The 17,067-nt window shown below is 29.1% G+C and overlaps 1 protein-coding gene across 1 annotated transcript; it reads right to left on the bottom strand.

Moving 5' to 3' along the window:
- Window positions 1-992: 992 nt before the first annotated feature.
- On the bottom strand, window positions 993-15,096 carry LOC145269318 (uncharacterized). The gene is made up of 2 exons (XM_080125016.1): window positions 14,950-15,096; window positions 993-6,425 (listed from the first exon to the last, which is right to left on the bottom strand). Exon 2 carries the CDS (start codon window positions 6,078-6,080, stop codon window positions 4,749-4,751), a length of 1,332 nt encoding a protein of 443 aa, XP_079981142.1. The 5' UTR covers window positions 6,081-6,425; window positions 14,950-15,096; the 3' UTR covers window positions 993-4,748.
- Between the last annotated feature and the right edge of the window lie 1,971 nt (window positions 15,097-17,067).

Here is a 17,067-nt window from a genome sequence, read left to right as displayed (position 1 = left end):
AACACTCTGGATGTTGAAAGATCGCTTCTCTCTCCACGTTGTAGTAGATCGAGTGGTCAAATCGTCTGACACTGTTCACCTATTCTGTATGACCGAGGAGCAAAAGTTATTCAAGCCAAAAAAATGTTTTAAATAAAAAAATAATAACATGTTCATGATTGGTCTTTTTGGATAAAATAATGATCATTATCCATTAAAAGATTATACAAATCTCATCATTAAAAGATTATACAAATCTCTCATTCAGAAGTCTCTGACTTTAGTTCCTAATATTCATGTCTGGACAGTGCTAAGTTTGGGAGATTTTCGAGTTTCGGACATTCAACCTTAAGTCAAAGGTCAATTTCTCAATGGCATGGATTCAGCTGTCGAGCAAAGTGTTGTGTAGCCGCATATTAGTCCTCGCGCGAAAGAGCAGGACACAAAATGTTTTAAATAATAATAGGATAACGACTTTCGCTGGCGAGGGCTACTATTGACCGTAACCAGTTATACAGGCCTTTTGAAATTTTCATCTCTATTTTTCTCGTTATGTACTGAATACTTGTTAATGAAACCTATATGAAATATGTTCCTTATTAAATTTAAAAGATTTTCTGTTCTGAAAGAAGTTTTAAAAAATTTAATCTAAAAAAGTTATTTTAAAGTTTTTGTTGAAAAAAATTCAGATTTTCTCATTATTCAGACCTGTATTACAAAGAGAGGGTTGCAAAAAATAAGTTGTGGTGTGAGGGAAAAATGCAAACTGAAACAGAGAGAATATTCAGACCTGTAATAATACAAAGAGGGGTTTCAAAAATGACTTGTGGTGTGAGGAGAAATACAAACTGAAATGGAGAGGAGAGTTTTAAAATACAATCTTAAAAAGATAAGGTACAAGTTAGAAAAGCATTTCATCCAAGGCATGAAAATTGTTAAACAAAATGTTTTTACTATAGACTTTAAAAATAAAGGTACCAAATTCAATTTGAAATTTATTTATCTTCAAAGTGCATTTTTATAAATTTTACAAAGTAAGATATAAAATTTAATTTAAATTGAATCAAAAAATTACCTTGGATTTATTTTATGTAATGTACATTTTGTTGCAATTTAAAAACATTATCTTTCATCTAGCAATTAATGATATAGATATAAAATTTTCAATGATTTTTTTTAAAGTGCTTTTCCGTATAAAAAAACAAAACTGTCAAAGCGAAATCATGTTCTGAGCTTTTTGTGCAATGCGGGAAAAAAACAGTTATATCAGACAATTGCTATTCATTTGGACATTCCCCTTTTTAGGGGAGCTGGTTTTCTCCAACATCTTTGGAAAACAAAGCCCAAAAAACTGCCTCGCAGACAAAGTCAAGTGCAGGATTTCATTCTCCTATCGTGTAATGTTTGACCTATGTTTAAATTTACACATCTGTCACTTAACTTTTTAACATTAAATTAGAATGCTTTTCAGTTCCTGTCCCGTCGTGGCCAAGCGGTAAGATATTAGGTTTTTTCACACTTTCTTTTCCACCTTTGGGTCAAGTCTTTGGGTTCGAGCCTACCTCTCTTCCAAAACTTTTTTCTTCTCAACATACACCTCCAAACACCCAGTCAACGCTGGTCACCCACACTAGTATATATATAAACCTACAATCGTCGTGTAATTTTCTGTTATTGATTACACTGGCCAACAAAAAAATGTCATTGTGTAGCAGTATGCCAGAGACATTCAAATCAATAAAGAACATTTCAATTACGCGTGCATTTGCCGGACATTAAAATAAATGAATAACATTTCAGTTATGCACATATTTGTCAGTATACACACATGCAAATTCTGCGGACATAAATAGTAAAACTTTGCCTTTTCATGTGGACGTAAAACAGAGCATACTATGTGACAGAGTGTTTACTTTCTGTCCAGTCAAAGAAAAACACATTTCTCAACTCTTTTCTGACAGCATCGCTGGAGCCACCCTAGGGATATAAAAGACACCATGCATAAATTAAACCAGTCCAGTCCAGTCCAGCCCAGCCACTTCATGATGCAGTTTTACCAGTAAACAATGCTGCTGATTCCATCTTGTGGGACGTAAAAACACTAACATAATTTTGTGCACGTCATGCACCTAAATTCTCGTGAAAATTTAATTTCGTTTTGCTTTGATTTGTAAAAAACATACTTCCTCCATCCAGAAAGATTCTCGTATTAAATTCTAGAATCAAAAACAAACTTTACCATTTCTTTTCTCGTGCAATGACAAACACATGTACATATAAAATGACGCTTCCTTTAACAAATTTCTATATTTAATGTGAAAACTGGTCTTCATATTGCTAATTACTGACACCTTTTATTTTTCTTGTTAAGTGTTGGGAGATATTTATATGTAAGTGTTAGCGGCAGAAAAGTTTACACCATTGCCTTCCATTTTGTGTGCTTCAGTGAGAAAATATTGTATATATAACATATGTGCTTTTATTTGAAATATTTTCCTGCCATAGTCTAGTAACACTAGTTATTTTGCTGGGGAATGTTCTCTAGGGTGCTTCTAATTTACAGATTTCTGTTACTTTTTGTGGATACCTCAGCTGACATCAATATTCCAGCCTTTGGAGGACAAGGGATTTCCATAGTATGAACATGCAGTCACTCTTCTTACTCTTCAAGTTTCTCGGCATACACCCTGTTGTCTTGCGACCTCTGTGGTGTGATCCGAATGTTGTATGAAGTTAGCATCTTTACTACTTCCTTTGATGTGATTTCTTGTTGCCCACACTAGTATCCAGGAGATGGTCTTCATTACTGTATTGGAGTGGTTCAAATTTGTCTCGGTTTAGAACCACATTGTTGTCATTAGCCATTTTATAATTTTGTTGAGGTTTTCTTGTAAAAGCCTTGAGATCTTTTTCATGATTTGTGTGTCGTCAGTGAAAGATGTTGCTATGGCGTGTTCTAGGTCTCTATATCAGTAACCATTATAAGAAACAATAGAGTATTGCACAGTATTAAGTTCTCTATTGCAGAAATAACTCACCTTTGGCAAGGGAGGCAATGCTATATAAAAACCTGCGATTACACAGAGGATCAAGTCCCTCATCCATCACAGTGGAACAAGATCATTCAACTGTATTGAAGCCTCAATAAGAAATATAGCAAAAGTATCCGCCGACACTTTCATGAAACATCTGGTTCCAACCTCAATCGTCTATTGGACTGGACCTCTGTTGGAAATGGTTAATGTACAGAATAACACAAACAAGAACAAAACAAAAATTTGAGAAAAATATATTGAATAGAAAAGCAAATACAATTAAAAGTGTTGTTATATGTTAGTTCAACTGCCGAGTCTGCATAACTGGCACACAACACTGAGAGACATATTATCCCAGGTTTTGTAGTTAGTTGAAGTGTTCATTGTTATTCATAAGAAAATAAGTAAACAATTTTTGTTGATATCTAGTAGATGTTTATTCCTTACAAAAAGAAAAAAGTTTATTCTCAAAAAATTTCATATTAAAAGAAATTTAGTAAAGGTTTAACACACAACATTTGTGCCAAGGTGAGAAAATTTGTATTCTGGGCGATGGTCTGCACGAGTTCATTCTTGATTACTTATATTTTAATAATTCATTATTGTCTATGGTAGTAATTAGTTATTTAAAATAGTTATTACTTAGTAATTAGTCATTTAAAATAGTTATTAATTAGTAATTAGTTATTTAAAATAGTTATTACTTAGTAATTAGTTATTTAAAATAGTTATTACTTAGTAATTAGTTATTTAAAATAGTTATTACTTGGTAATTAGTTATTTAAAATAGTTATTAATTAATAATTAGTTATTTAAAATAGTTATTACTTAGTAATTAGTTATTTAAAATAGTTATTACTTAGTAATTAGTTATTTAAAATAGTTATTACTTAGTAATTAGTTATTTAAAATAGTTATTAATTAGTAATTAGTTATTTAAAATAGTTATTACTTAGTAATTAGTTATTTAAAATATAAACGTGAAAGTAGCAGATCTGTTACACCTGTAATCGAGCATTCCATAACATAACTAAAGCGTTTAAATCTTTATTCCAATGTTCATATCATTTTGTTCTTTTACTTCCTCCCTCTTGTTCAATATAACTATATCAGGTTTAACAACATCATTTTGCTGTAAGAATTACAGTCATTGTGGATAGTGTATTGCTCATTTCCAACTGTACTTTCAGGTATGTTGTCCCAAACTGGGTGCTACATGCGTATATGTTAGTATAAAATAAAAGCTCAGCCATAATTGAAATATATATTAGCCTGAAGTAATGTCATCCAGTGTTTTTGAAAATGTCTTTGTCATTGAGCATTTTGCCAGGTACTTTTTGAAATTCTTTTTTATAAGTGCAGTTGCTCCTATAATTAATGAAATTGTAATGTTGTCCAAGAACTAACATGCATTGTATACGGTTTCAGTCACAAACACGACCAAGACAAGGAAATAACTCCAACTCGCTTGTTCTGTGTAGTAAAATTATTAATTTACTTGTTTCTGTTGCAACCATTTATACACGATGGTTTGCTTTCTCCTTTTCATGGTCTTTTTTTCATCATTTTGCTACTATAATTACTGAAATGATAGAGATCCTCCATAAGATTCCAGTTTCTTTTCATATAATATATATAAGTAAAACATTTTTCATGTTGTATATAAGATATATAAGTAAAACATTTTTCATGTTGTATATAAGATATATAAGTAAAACTGTTACAAAATTGAGATCAACAAGAATTACGTTCATCCACAGAATGTTTTTGAAAATGTCTTTTTAAATGAACATTTTGTGTGAATGCTGACTGGCATATTTGACAAATAAATGGTTTTTCACCAGAATGTGTCCGCATGTGTTTTCTTAATGAAGAACTTTCAGTAAATGCAGATGAACAAACTTTACAAGAATATGGTTTTTCACCAGTATGAATTCTTATGTGTTTCGTTAAGCTAGAATTTGTTGAAAAAGCCGATCCACATATTTTGCAAGAATAAGGTTTTTCTCCGCTATGTTTTCGCATATGTATTCTTAAAATCGAACTTCGTGCAAATGAAGATTCACATTTTGTACAACAATAAGGTTTCTCTCCTGTATGTATTCGCATGTGTTCTTTTAAGGAAGAACTCTGTGAAAAAGCTGAGCCACACACTTCACAAGGATATGGTTTTTGTCCAGTGTGTGTACGCATATGGATTTTCAGACCAGAACTTCCTGAAAATGATGAGCCACACACTTTACAAGAATATGGTTTCTCTCCAGTATGTGTTCGCACATGTTCTTTTAAATTTGAACTATTTACAAACGAAAATCCACATACGTCACAAGAAAAAGGTCTTTCTCCGGTGTGAGTTCTCATGTGTAATTTTAAACCAGAATTTCTTGAAAATGAAGAATTACAAACTTGACAAGAATAAGGTTTTTCCCCAGTGTGTGTTCGCATGTGCAGTTTTAAGGAAGAACCACAGGAAAATTCTGAACTGCAGACATCACAAGAATATGGTTTTTCTCCAGTGTGAGTTCGCATATGTAATTTTAAGCCAGAATTTCTTGCAAATGCTGACCCACACACTTGACAATAGTAAGGCTTTTCACCAGAATGTATTTGTAAATGTCTTTTTAAATGATGATTCCATGAAAATACTTTAGCACACAATTTACAGGAGAAAGATTTCTTTTTGAAGTTTGAATGATGCGACAAAGGTTTCTCTCCAGTATGCATTCTTACATGTTTCTTTAAATTCGAACTAGCTGAACAGGAAAATCCACATATTATACAAGAAAATGGTTTTTCTCCAGTATGTGTCCGTGTGTGGCGTTTTAAATCTGCATTCGTTAAAAATGCTGATCCACATATTTGACAAGAATAACGTTTATCTCTAGAGTGTGTTAGTTTGTGTCTTTTTAAAGAATGATTTTCAGAAAATGAAGTTGCACATATGTCACAAGTAAAAGGTTTTTCTCCAGTGTGTGTTCGCTGATGACGTTTTAAGCTGAATTTTTGAGAAAAAACACATCCACATATATTGCACGAATGAGTTGGATTTTTTGTACGAGTTTCCATATTTTGAAACTTTATGTATCTAGAAATATTCAACTACAAACTTTACAAGAATATTTTTTACTGGTTGTTTTTGTATTCTTTTATAGTGGAATTGTTTGAAAATTCAGTTTAACATATATAATCAATATAAGATTTGTATATTTTTTTTTACCTTCTTTTATAATATGCATTTTTTTCTGAATTTTCAGTTTATTAATCGTCAGTTAATGTTTCATTTTTGATCGTTTTTATACAGTCTCTTAAATGATAACATGCTCATCAGATTCAGTTTTCAAAGGAGTTGATCTTTTGCAGACAAGTCAATAAGCAATATACCTTCTTCCAACTTTACCATAACACTGTTAGCTGTAAATAAAAACAAATGTTATTAAATTATTTAATGTGATTAAATTATTTAATGTGATTAAATTATTTGTCATTAAATTATTTAATGTGATTAAATTATTTAATGTGATTAAATTATTTATTGTTATTAAAATTTTATTCACAAACGCATGCTCAGTATTACTTTACACAAACGTTGAGAATCTTTTTTTAATTTCATAATCAGATAAGAGAGATCCATTCAATTTCATCTTAGATAATCTATGAAGAAGAGATCGTGTATATTTTAGCATCATGATTACTTACCAGCATAATATGCAAATATTTAGATTCAATTCTTTCAAATTAATAATTTAAAATAATTATATTTCTGTAATGTAGATAAAAAGTTACTCCAAAGTCGAATCTAATTCCGTCAATGCTGCATATTGATCGCTAGTGTGTTAATGAAGAGATTATATCTAACATTGGGAATCATTGTAAATGAATCTATACTAATTCATTAAAGTTATTCACCTTACATTTCATCTATTATAGCTCTAGAAGACTAAACCCATCTATTGAGATGATCTTGTATCTGCCGTATTCAGAGCAACTAGTGTGAAATTCATATAGGCCATCATTCTTTATGAGTGCTAGCTATAAGTTTATAATGTTGTTGTCGTTCTATGGTTTTGATTTAAGACCACACTTCTCATATATAATCAGCCAAGAAAACTAATAAGAAAACTGTAAAGGATCAGAACCAAAATATATAAACAGAAATTTTCTATATTATTTAATGAAATATGCGTGAATGAGACCTTTTTATTCATCGATTATGCTAATTTAGCATCATTTTGATGCGAATTGACAAACAATAGCACTGAGTCCCATGTAGAAATCATAATAAAAGAAATTAGAATTTACAGTGGGAGATCAGTTCCACATGTAAATGTGCTGCAAAATAACAGGTGATGATGAGCATCAGCTTTTCTAGATGTAGCCAAAACGAAAGGAGGGAGTATTTTTTGACGGAGTCTCTCTTTAAAAATCTACCAAAAATCACGTAATTACCCAATCAATACAAAATTATTACCGATTATTAAGTGAACAATGAACTTTATAATGGTATATATTTTTTCTTAATCGGTATATATATATATATATATATATATATATATGTAGGCATATATATATATGCCTACAAAACCCTCCTTCTTTATTTGTGAGTACAAATATGCTCAAAATAGCCGAAACTGAGCAAAATATGTTGTATTGTGGGGAGGGTGAAGATTGTAGATAAACAAACAAAAAACAACAACTGTGCATGTATCAGATTTTAAGGTTGAAAATCCAAATTTTGAATGTGTTTATTTTTCATCCTTTGTGTTTTGAAGTGTGAAATTCGTTGAATATGGTTATAATAATTATTATCTTTCAGATTAGAAAAAAAATTATATATTTTCATTATTTTTGTGAAAAACACTAATTTTAAATATTTGAAAAATAAATTAATAATTTTCTTTTGGTGAATCCAATATCGCTAATATACCATAAAATAGAAAGTGCTTTGAAGTATCGATATATTTATTCACCTATGGTGGCTCAACCATGATAGATGCAGGAGTTGTTTTCAACACATACAACGCCTAGCATTACCAAAATGGCCACCCATCTGGTATTGGCCAGCCTCATCGTTGCTTATGTTCGAGGGTTATTTAGACAACATATATACATATATATGAAACGGATTTTTAATTTTAAATTATAAATTATCAATCACCTTACCAAATATACACACACACACACACATATATATATATATATATATATATATATATATATATATATATATATATATATATATGGTAAGGTGATTGATAATTTTTGATTAAAAATTAAAATTAAAAATCCGTTTCATAAAAAGGAGCACAACAAAGCCAATAAATTGTACGATCGTTTCGGAAACGATGTTTTTTTTTTATTGTGACAGACGTTGAGTCAAGGACAATAGTTTTTGCATATAGTTTTTTATGAAAACAAAGTCTCCAAAGCAAAATAATGGGTGGGTTTCTTTTTTTAAATAAAAGACACCATCAATAAAACTAGCATTTAAATAGTCCAGATAAATCTTAAAATGGTTCATCCTTTGAAAATTACGGTTAGTTTGATAGTAATGTTTATAGAATGTAAAGTTGAGTTTGTTAAGTAAGGTTCGTTAAGTATGGATTAGAAAAACTAAATGGAAATAGTCATATTAAAAATGTTTTTGTAGTAATCAGATTCCAAATATTGATCTAAAAATCAAAATGTATATGATGCAAAACTGATTATTAATCGATTGATAAGTGGTTTCAAATGAATGAGCCAAATTGTTTAATTGTTAGAATGAATGTAAAAATACATATTATGGTTATAATAAGATATATCTATTGAAAATCTATTAAGATAAACTATATATATTTTTAATATATATACTTAATTATTAACGTATATAAATTCATTTCGGAATTATTAGTTAAATTATAAAAAATTAATTAATAAAAAATTTTAAAAAATTAATTAAAGTACATAGGAGAGGGGGTTTAAAGTATGAGGAAAACCCGAGTTGGATCTGGTCTAGAATTTTTAGGTCTAAACAATATTTATAAATCTTATTAACTAGAATTAAAATTAGAATTAGTTTTAATTTAAATATACATTCATTTAATTATAATTAAAATAACATGTTATCAAAATAAGAAACTCTGAAACATACTTATTAGAGAATTAGGATATACACAATGATAAACAATAATTATACTTAAATAAGGAACAAGTTCGAAAAATATTTATGAATACAAGATTGTCGTATGTAGAACTGAGTAAAGTTTGTGAAATGTAAAAATTAAAAATATTACTTTCAATATAAATAATAATGATGGTGCTGATATTGATAATAATATGAATATATATAAAAATAAATAAAAATTAAAGTAAATGTAAGTAATAATTAATTTACAATTCAACATTAGAAGACATGAAGTATAACTTAATAACTTATTACTATAGATTGAAATTATTTTTAATACTAACATTTTATATTGTAAAAATGAGTGAATTAATTTATAATATAAATAGTTTTAATTATTTAAAATAATATCAAGTGAAAGACATTAAAACTATATTAAAATAGTTGAATATGGATGTTTATGAGTTGGTTAAATAAATATAAGTTAATATTTTGTTAGATTTGTTCAAAGGGAGGTAACTCTGCCTCACTTTATTAAGTAAATTTAATTATTTATAATTACGATATAAAGGAGTTTTCAGATTATATTTAAACTTAACAAAACATAACTATAGTTTTCGAATTGCATGATTTTAAAAATTATAATTTTAATGATTAATAAGCTTGGTCATAAAAGCTAATAAAAATGGTTTAAAATTCAAATCAATTGATTAGTTATGATAACCAACTGTAATGGTCAATCGTTCTTTTTTTGTTTTGTTTAGCTTAGTTTAGTTTCGTATATACAAACATGTATAATAGTTTATTGTTGATATTATTTTCATAAGTATGTACACACAAATTAGATTCAATAAATTTACTAATTATTAAATAGAACATTTTGGTAGACGATTCATAAATTAATTAAAATTGTTAGTACGAATAGTTGGGTTTAACGACTTTGTTTGATAAAAATTCAATATGGCGTAATGGAAAACTATAAAGGTATTTCCAGTCTCCCTTCCAATTTTCGAATTTTAATCATAACAAATCACACTTCAATTCCTTTTGACGGATTGATTGTTGCTATTTCTTCTGATGAGTTAAGGGCATAATAGATTCAATGATTGATATAATAATTAAGCGATTGATTTTGCACTATGAAACAGATACTGTCAAGAATTGTATAAGTCAACTGAATTAAAGGAATAAATTATAAGATGGTCAACATCATGAATTTTGGAATATAACTTTTTGTCATTTATTCTCTCTCTCTCTCTCTCTCTCTATATATATATATATATATATGTCGCTTGTGAACAAAAATTAAACCCTTCGCTTAATCATCAAATCAAACGTTAAAAATACATGGCTAAATATAGTTTATTTAGTTGCCTCCAGGCGTTCATACTTAATTTTAAACTATCATTTATTTTTTTTTTTAATTTTACTACGCAAATCTATAGAGTGATATAAAAAGTTTGAATTATTTGAAATGTAGGTGCTTATAATATTTTTGCATATTCTTATAGAAAATCATCTTAAATTTTATTTTAATGAAAAAAATTATTTGGTTAAAAAACTTTAAAATAATATTTGAATGTTTTAGCAACCGAGGCAGAAATAGCAGCGAATGGTGTGGTTTTTGAAAATTTTAAATTACAAATTCTATTAAAAAGTTTTATATTCTGCTTTTCATATAATAAAATTCAAGCTTTTATCTTTCTGGAAAAAAATCTGGAGCTTCTACACTAGTAGGACGAAATTTTGTAGTCGATAAATGGGTTTTCAGATAAAAAAACAATGGTTTCTACTAATTTTTTGTCAATATAAATAATAATAATAAATTATAATTGTAACTTCCAAATTATGCAGTCGAAATTACCTGAATATATTACTTGATTATTAAAAAAACAATTTTAATCGTGTTAGCAGGTGGAAAAATTGCGGCCATCTTGTTTAAATCGAAATGGAAAATTACCTCCCTTTTGAACTCTCCTATATCTTACAATTGTTTTCATCAAATTCTATTTTATTTTCTTTAATAAATAATTTTCTTTCTTATCGATTTTCGTAATGTTTTGATAGAATCATCTGAAAATACAAAGAATATGTAGATACCATTGTTTTCATGTGTAATTCAGTTTACGATTTCTGAAATTTCGTTTTTATAGTGTAGAAGCACCAAAAAAAGTTGCTCAAGAAAAATGGATTTTATTAGATTTTAATTCGTTTAAAAACAACTACTCTTTTTTTTTACAAAGGAGTCACCACTTCCCAGAGGCCATTAAAGAATAAGGGTTAATAAGTGTACAGTGGTCAATGGGACAATGACGTAATTGTTAGTAGTGGAAATTTGGTAAAGAGGATTACATAAGGTCTTTGGCATCAAGAAAACAGGCAAATGGAAGAGAATTCCACAGGTGTGCAGTTCTAAGAAAAACGTTTTCTTCATGGAATCTACGTTTATTTTTTTTAAATTTGGCCATGCCTAAACTTTTCGCACTAAATATAAGTTTTAAGAATGCAAGTGTGTGTGTGTGTGTGTGTGTGTGTGTGTGTGTGTGTGTGTGTGTGTGTGTTTTGATAGTAAAAACTAGACTGAAAACAAAATATCATCTAATGAATTACTTTCACACAAAAAAAATACGGTAAATATAGGGATACCCTACAACAGAACACCAACCACTCTAATTTGGTTTTCTAGGGGTAATCGAGGTTGCTGACAATGAATCTGATAATCAAACCCAGCACAAATTTACCGTTTGCATGGTATTAACCCCTGAACCACTTTCCACCATTTTACAGCTTCCATTTACGCTATACTACGCACCAGCGTGTGGTAACATAAACGACGGTTGTTGAATGTACCTTCACGTAGCAAACTGCCTTTTTACATGGCGTAGAAATCTTTTGTAGAAAATTTAAAATTATGTGAAAAAGAAGAAAAGCACTCCAAGTGGAGACGGGGCGGTAATGTCGGAAAGACATTTTTTTTTCAGAACAGAATTAAAAAATTTTTTTTTTTTTGGATTGGCGGACAATTTAAAATTTGAAGAAAAATTTATCTAAAACAAAATTTTTAAAAAATACATTACAGTATTTTTTGGAGGGATGTTTTTTTGTCTTATGTAGTTTTTAATGTGCCTTTACATAGCAAACTGCCTTTTTACATGGCATGCAAATCTTTTGTGGAACATTTAAAATTATATGAAAAAGAAGAAAAGCATCCCGAGTGGGGGGATGTAATGTTGGAAAGACTTCTTTTTTTTGTCAGAACAATTTCAAAAACTTTTTTCTTTTCATTGGTAGACAATTTAAAATGCAAATAAAAAATTGTCTAAAACAAAATTAAAAAAGTACATTACAATACTTTTGGGTGGGATTTTTTTTTGTCTTATGTAGTTTTTAATGTGGTTTACAAAAATATAAGCACCAAACATTTTTATGTTTTGTTCTTTTTTTGCAGGAAGGGTATTCAATTATAGAACTTGTGTGGCTTAACAGGTGCTTCTGCAGTTTAATTAACCCTTTTTTTCCATAAGTAATGCACCAACATTTACCGATTAGAATACTATTTAACATTTTTTGGAGATTTTACTGTTTATGCGCTCCAACACCACCCCCGCCTCCTCCCCCAATGTAAACAGAAAGCAGTAAAATCTAAAAATGTTAAAGCGGTAAATGTCGGCACGTTACTTACAGAAAAAAGGTTAATAAAACTGCAGAAGCACCTGTTCCCCCTCCAGCAAAAAAAGAACAAAAACATAAAAATATTTGGTGCTTATGTTTTTGGTAAACTGCATTAAAAACTACGTAAGACAAAAAAAAATCCTCCCCAAAATACAATAATGTATTTTTTAATTTTGTTTTAGACAATTTTTTCTTTGCATTTTAAATTGTCCGCCAATGAAAAATAATTTTTTTTTTAATTCTGTTCTGAAAAAAAAAAGTCTTTCCAACATTAACCCCCCCCCCACTTGGAGTGCTTTTCTTTTTTTTCATTTAATTTTAAATGTTCCACAAAAGATTTGTATGCCATGTGAAAAGGCTGTTTGCTATGTGAAGGCACATTGAACAACCATCGTTTATGTTACCGCACGCTTGTGCATAGCGTAAATGGAAAGTAGTTTGTGGGTTCAGGGGTTAATACCATGCAAACGGTAAATTTGCGCCAGATTTTATTATCAGATTCATTGCCAGCGACCTCGATTACCCCTAAAAAAACAAATTAGAGTGGTCGGTATTCTGTTGTAGCGTTAGCAGAGTCAGAAATCGCCATTAAAAATTTGTGGTAAATACTGGAATATTTAGACTTACTGTCTTTCGAAGCTTATAACTACTTGAAAAATATAATCCACACCCTAATTTATTTTTAATTAAAGGTGCAAAGACCAAATTTTAAAAAAATAACAGGTTTAATAGCAAATCTTGCAATATTTGTTTTTTTTAATTGGTTTTCCTTAAAGATTTAAACAAAATCAAAAAGATTTTACTTCAATTATAAAAAAATTATATAAATTAAAAAAAAAATCACTTACCTAAAAAAATTACTATTCAATAGGTACTTCTATTGTTCATTATTAAGAATTTATTCATATTTATACTTATCTTCCATGTGCTTTTTAAATAAAATACTTTTTTAAACAAGGATTACAAAAAAAAAAAAAAAATGCGAACTCCGATGTTTTTCACTGTTCAAATAAAGGGAGACAAATTTCTGATTTTATTTGCGTTTATCTTCCGGTGGCTTCGAAGGGCCACAATTAATGTCTCTTTCTATTGCGTGCTGTAACCAAAATTAGTATTTCGGGGCCTTCTTAGATGGAAAATGGACACATTCACTTAGAAATGTTTGCTGTTAAACAAACAAAAAAAAAAAAACCCTATACCTATTTTTTTTTAAATTCTTTTAATGAAATATATGAGTTGTTGATTAATATATTTTATTTCTTCTTTATCGAGTGAATTTTTTTCTATTGAAATGTTTTCTTTAGATATTTAGAAAAAAATTGTCGTAAGCGTCCGATCTTTGCTTGACAATCTAAGCATAACATAAGCTTCCACTTAAAAAAAAAATCTACGTGTTTTTTTTAAGGGGGGCACACTTTGTACTTTATAGGTAAAAACACTTCCTTTTTTTTGTTTTGAATTAGAATATTTTATTTATTGATCTATCTTCCATTTGTGATATATAAAACGTTGGGGAGTAAATTATTTAAATTTTAATAAACATTTCAAAATGGAGAGGTTGAATTAAAAAAAAAAAGTTTGTCTAAAATATTATATTTGGTTTATTGGAAAGAGCATAAAATTTCACATTGACCCTGAAAATATTGTAAAAATTGAACCAATAGAAAAATTTTGATAAATTTTTAAAGTTTAAAAATTGAAAAATATTTAACTCGTAAAATTCAATTGATTTCATTACATAAAAAAATGGCTGCATGAAGGCACGCCGGCACTTTGTAAACAGTTTTTTTTTTTAAATAAAAAATAATATTTCTATTATTTTTTTAAACAATTTTAATAGTTTATTTTTTAAGTATATTCCATAAAGAAAATAAACAACCCACTTTAAAAAGAGAAATCACGAGTTTTTTTATATTTTATTCGCAGTTTCGTGTTAGGGGTGTCAAAAATTTCTCCAAATTCTGATACACCTTATCCCTATATTTGCCCAAAATATTTTCAACAAAATTTTTATTCATTGTATATGTTATTGTTTTAAATGTAGCGCAGATAAGCAAGGAGACTTCCAGTCACTTCCACTAAATCAGAGACAGTTTTTAACTTTTTACATGTTACAAATGGAAACAAAGAACAAAGGAAATTGATGCAATTCCTACTTACGTTTCAGCAAATCTTTGTACACATCATGTGAGTGATTTAAACAAAGAATAAAATGACGACTGTATGATTTGTAAATTAAAATGAAAATCTGATTACGAAAATAACGCTTTCATCGTATGAAATAGATTTTACGTTTAGTGTTTAAAATTTTTCTTTAATCACCAGAAATTATGAATTATCTCCCCTTGCCCTTCGCTCTTCTCATTTGTATCAGTACTTTTAATTGTTTATATATTTAGAATCGACAAGTAATGCCTAAACCAAGTGAAATCTCTGTTATTTTCTTTTAACGAATCTAAAAGTTTCACATTAAAAAGCGTTATTGTTAAATTCAATCAAATTTAATTTAAATTTTTGGTTTTGTTAACATTTTTCGTTTTGGGACAAATCGTAGTAATTGATCTGTAATAATTGACACTTAATGCAGGGAAAATATCTGACTTAGTGACTTTGACTAATTTATTCATTTTCTTTTTTTTTGTGAGAATTTGGGACGTTGAAAACGTACGTATTTATTTTTATTTTCACTTATCAGTGGGGAAAGAGTTCAGCATGATCACAAGGCACTAAGTAGTGCGTTTAATGCCATACAACTATATATATATATATATATATATATATATATATATATATATATATATATATATATATATATAACATAAAAGGATGTGGTGCATGGTGCAATAGTTGTTGGAAAACGTTCAAGGACAAAGAAACACGTGGCAGACTTATAAAAAAAAAAAAAAAAAAAAAAAAACGGGAAAATTTCTGAAATCGTAATGTTGAGTTTCACATGAAAACAATGGTATCTACGTATTCCTTGATTATTCTTTCCCAAAATTCGATAAGGTAGAAAATTATTTATTAAAGAAAAGTCGGTGTTTTTTACGACAGCGTAGTATAAATACCCCAACCACCCCCATGTTAAGAACGGCTTTCGGAATAAACACCGGTGCTAATGCACTTACTGATCCGCGTTATTTTTTAAATTGTATTTCCAAGTTTAAGTAAAGTTTTATGATATGTTTTTTTTTATTCAATTGTAAGGTTAAAGTACAGAATAGGTACAAAACACCCTCCCCTTCCCATGTTAAGAATCGCTTTTTAAATAATAACGTTATTATTTCAGCACGGATCAATAAGTGCATGAGTACCTAAACACCCTCCTAACCTTCTCATGTTAAGAACGGCTTTCGAGGTTGGGGGGGTTTATTCGGAAAGCCGTTTTTAACATGGGGAGGTTGGGGTGTTTATAATACGCTGGGGCATGTCGTAAAAATTTACCGAAAATAAAAATAGAATTTAATGAAAACGATCGTAAGATAAAAGAGAGTTCGAAAGAGAGGTCATTTTCCGTTTCGATTTAAACAAGATGGCCACAATTTTTCACCTGTTAACATGATTAAAGTTTGTTTTTTTGTTTGTTTGTTTTTTTTTTGCAGTAATATTCAGGTAATTTCGACTGCATAATTTAGAAGCTACCATTGTAATTTATTAGAATTGACAAAAAAATCAGCTGAAACCGTTGTTTTGTTTTGTTTTTGTTTTTTTTTAATCTGAAACCCCCATTTATCGACTACAAAATGTCGTCCTAATATTATAGAAGCGCCAAAAACAACACTAAACTAATGAAACAGAACCAAACAAAGTAAGTTAATTGGCGAGTCTTTTGCAGCACGAGTTTAATAATATTTTTTTTGTTTTTATCATTTTTGGTCATGCAGAGAGTGATCCGTGCTGAAATAATAACGTTATTATTTAAAACGCCATTCTTAATATGGGGAGAAGAAGGTGCTTTGTACCCATTCTGTACTTTAACCTTACAATTGAATAAAAAAAAACGTATCATAAAACTTTAATTAAATGTGGAAATATGATTTAAAAAATAGCACGGATCACTCTCTACATTAGCACCTCATTTTTTTAATGAAAACATGAAGCGTCTTCCTACTTATTGTTGATGTTATTAACACTGGAACGTACCTTATTTAAGTCTCTCGTTAAGGATGGCTCATTTCAGACACGAATTTAGGAAAACTCGTCTCGGGAAAATTCGTCTCCGGAAAACTCGTCCCCAGAAAACTCGACCCCAGAAAACTCGTCCCCTTTCGCTAGGTA

The sequence above is a fragment of the Euprymna scolopes genome, chromosome 45, assembly GCF_053919585.1.
Source record: "Euprymna scolopes isolate OS-2025 chromosome 45, ASM5391958v1, whole genome shotgun sequence".
Lineage (NCBI taxonomy): Eukaryota > Metazoa > Mollusca > Cephalopoda > Sepiida > Sepiolidae > Euprymna > Euprymna scolopes.
Note: the sequence above shows the minus strand (reverse complement) of the source record. Positions and strands in the feature narration are given on the sequence as shown.

Bases quoted from the DNA above. Each gene is read 5' to 3' on its own strand.
- LOC145269318 (XM_080125016.1), bottom strand. From the start codon at position 6,080: ATGGAAACTCGTACAAAAAATCCAACTCATTCGTGCAATATATGTGGA.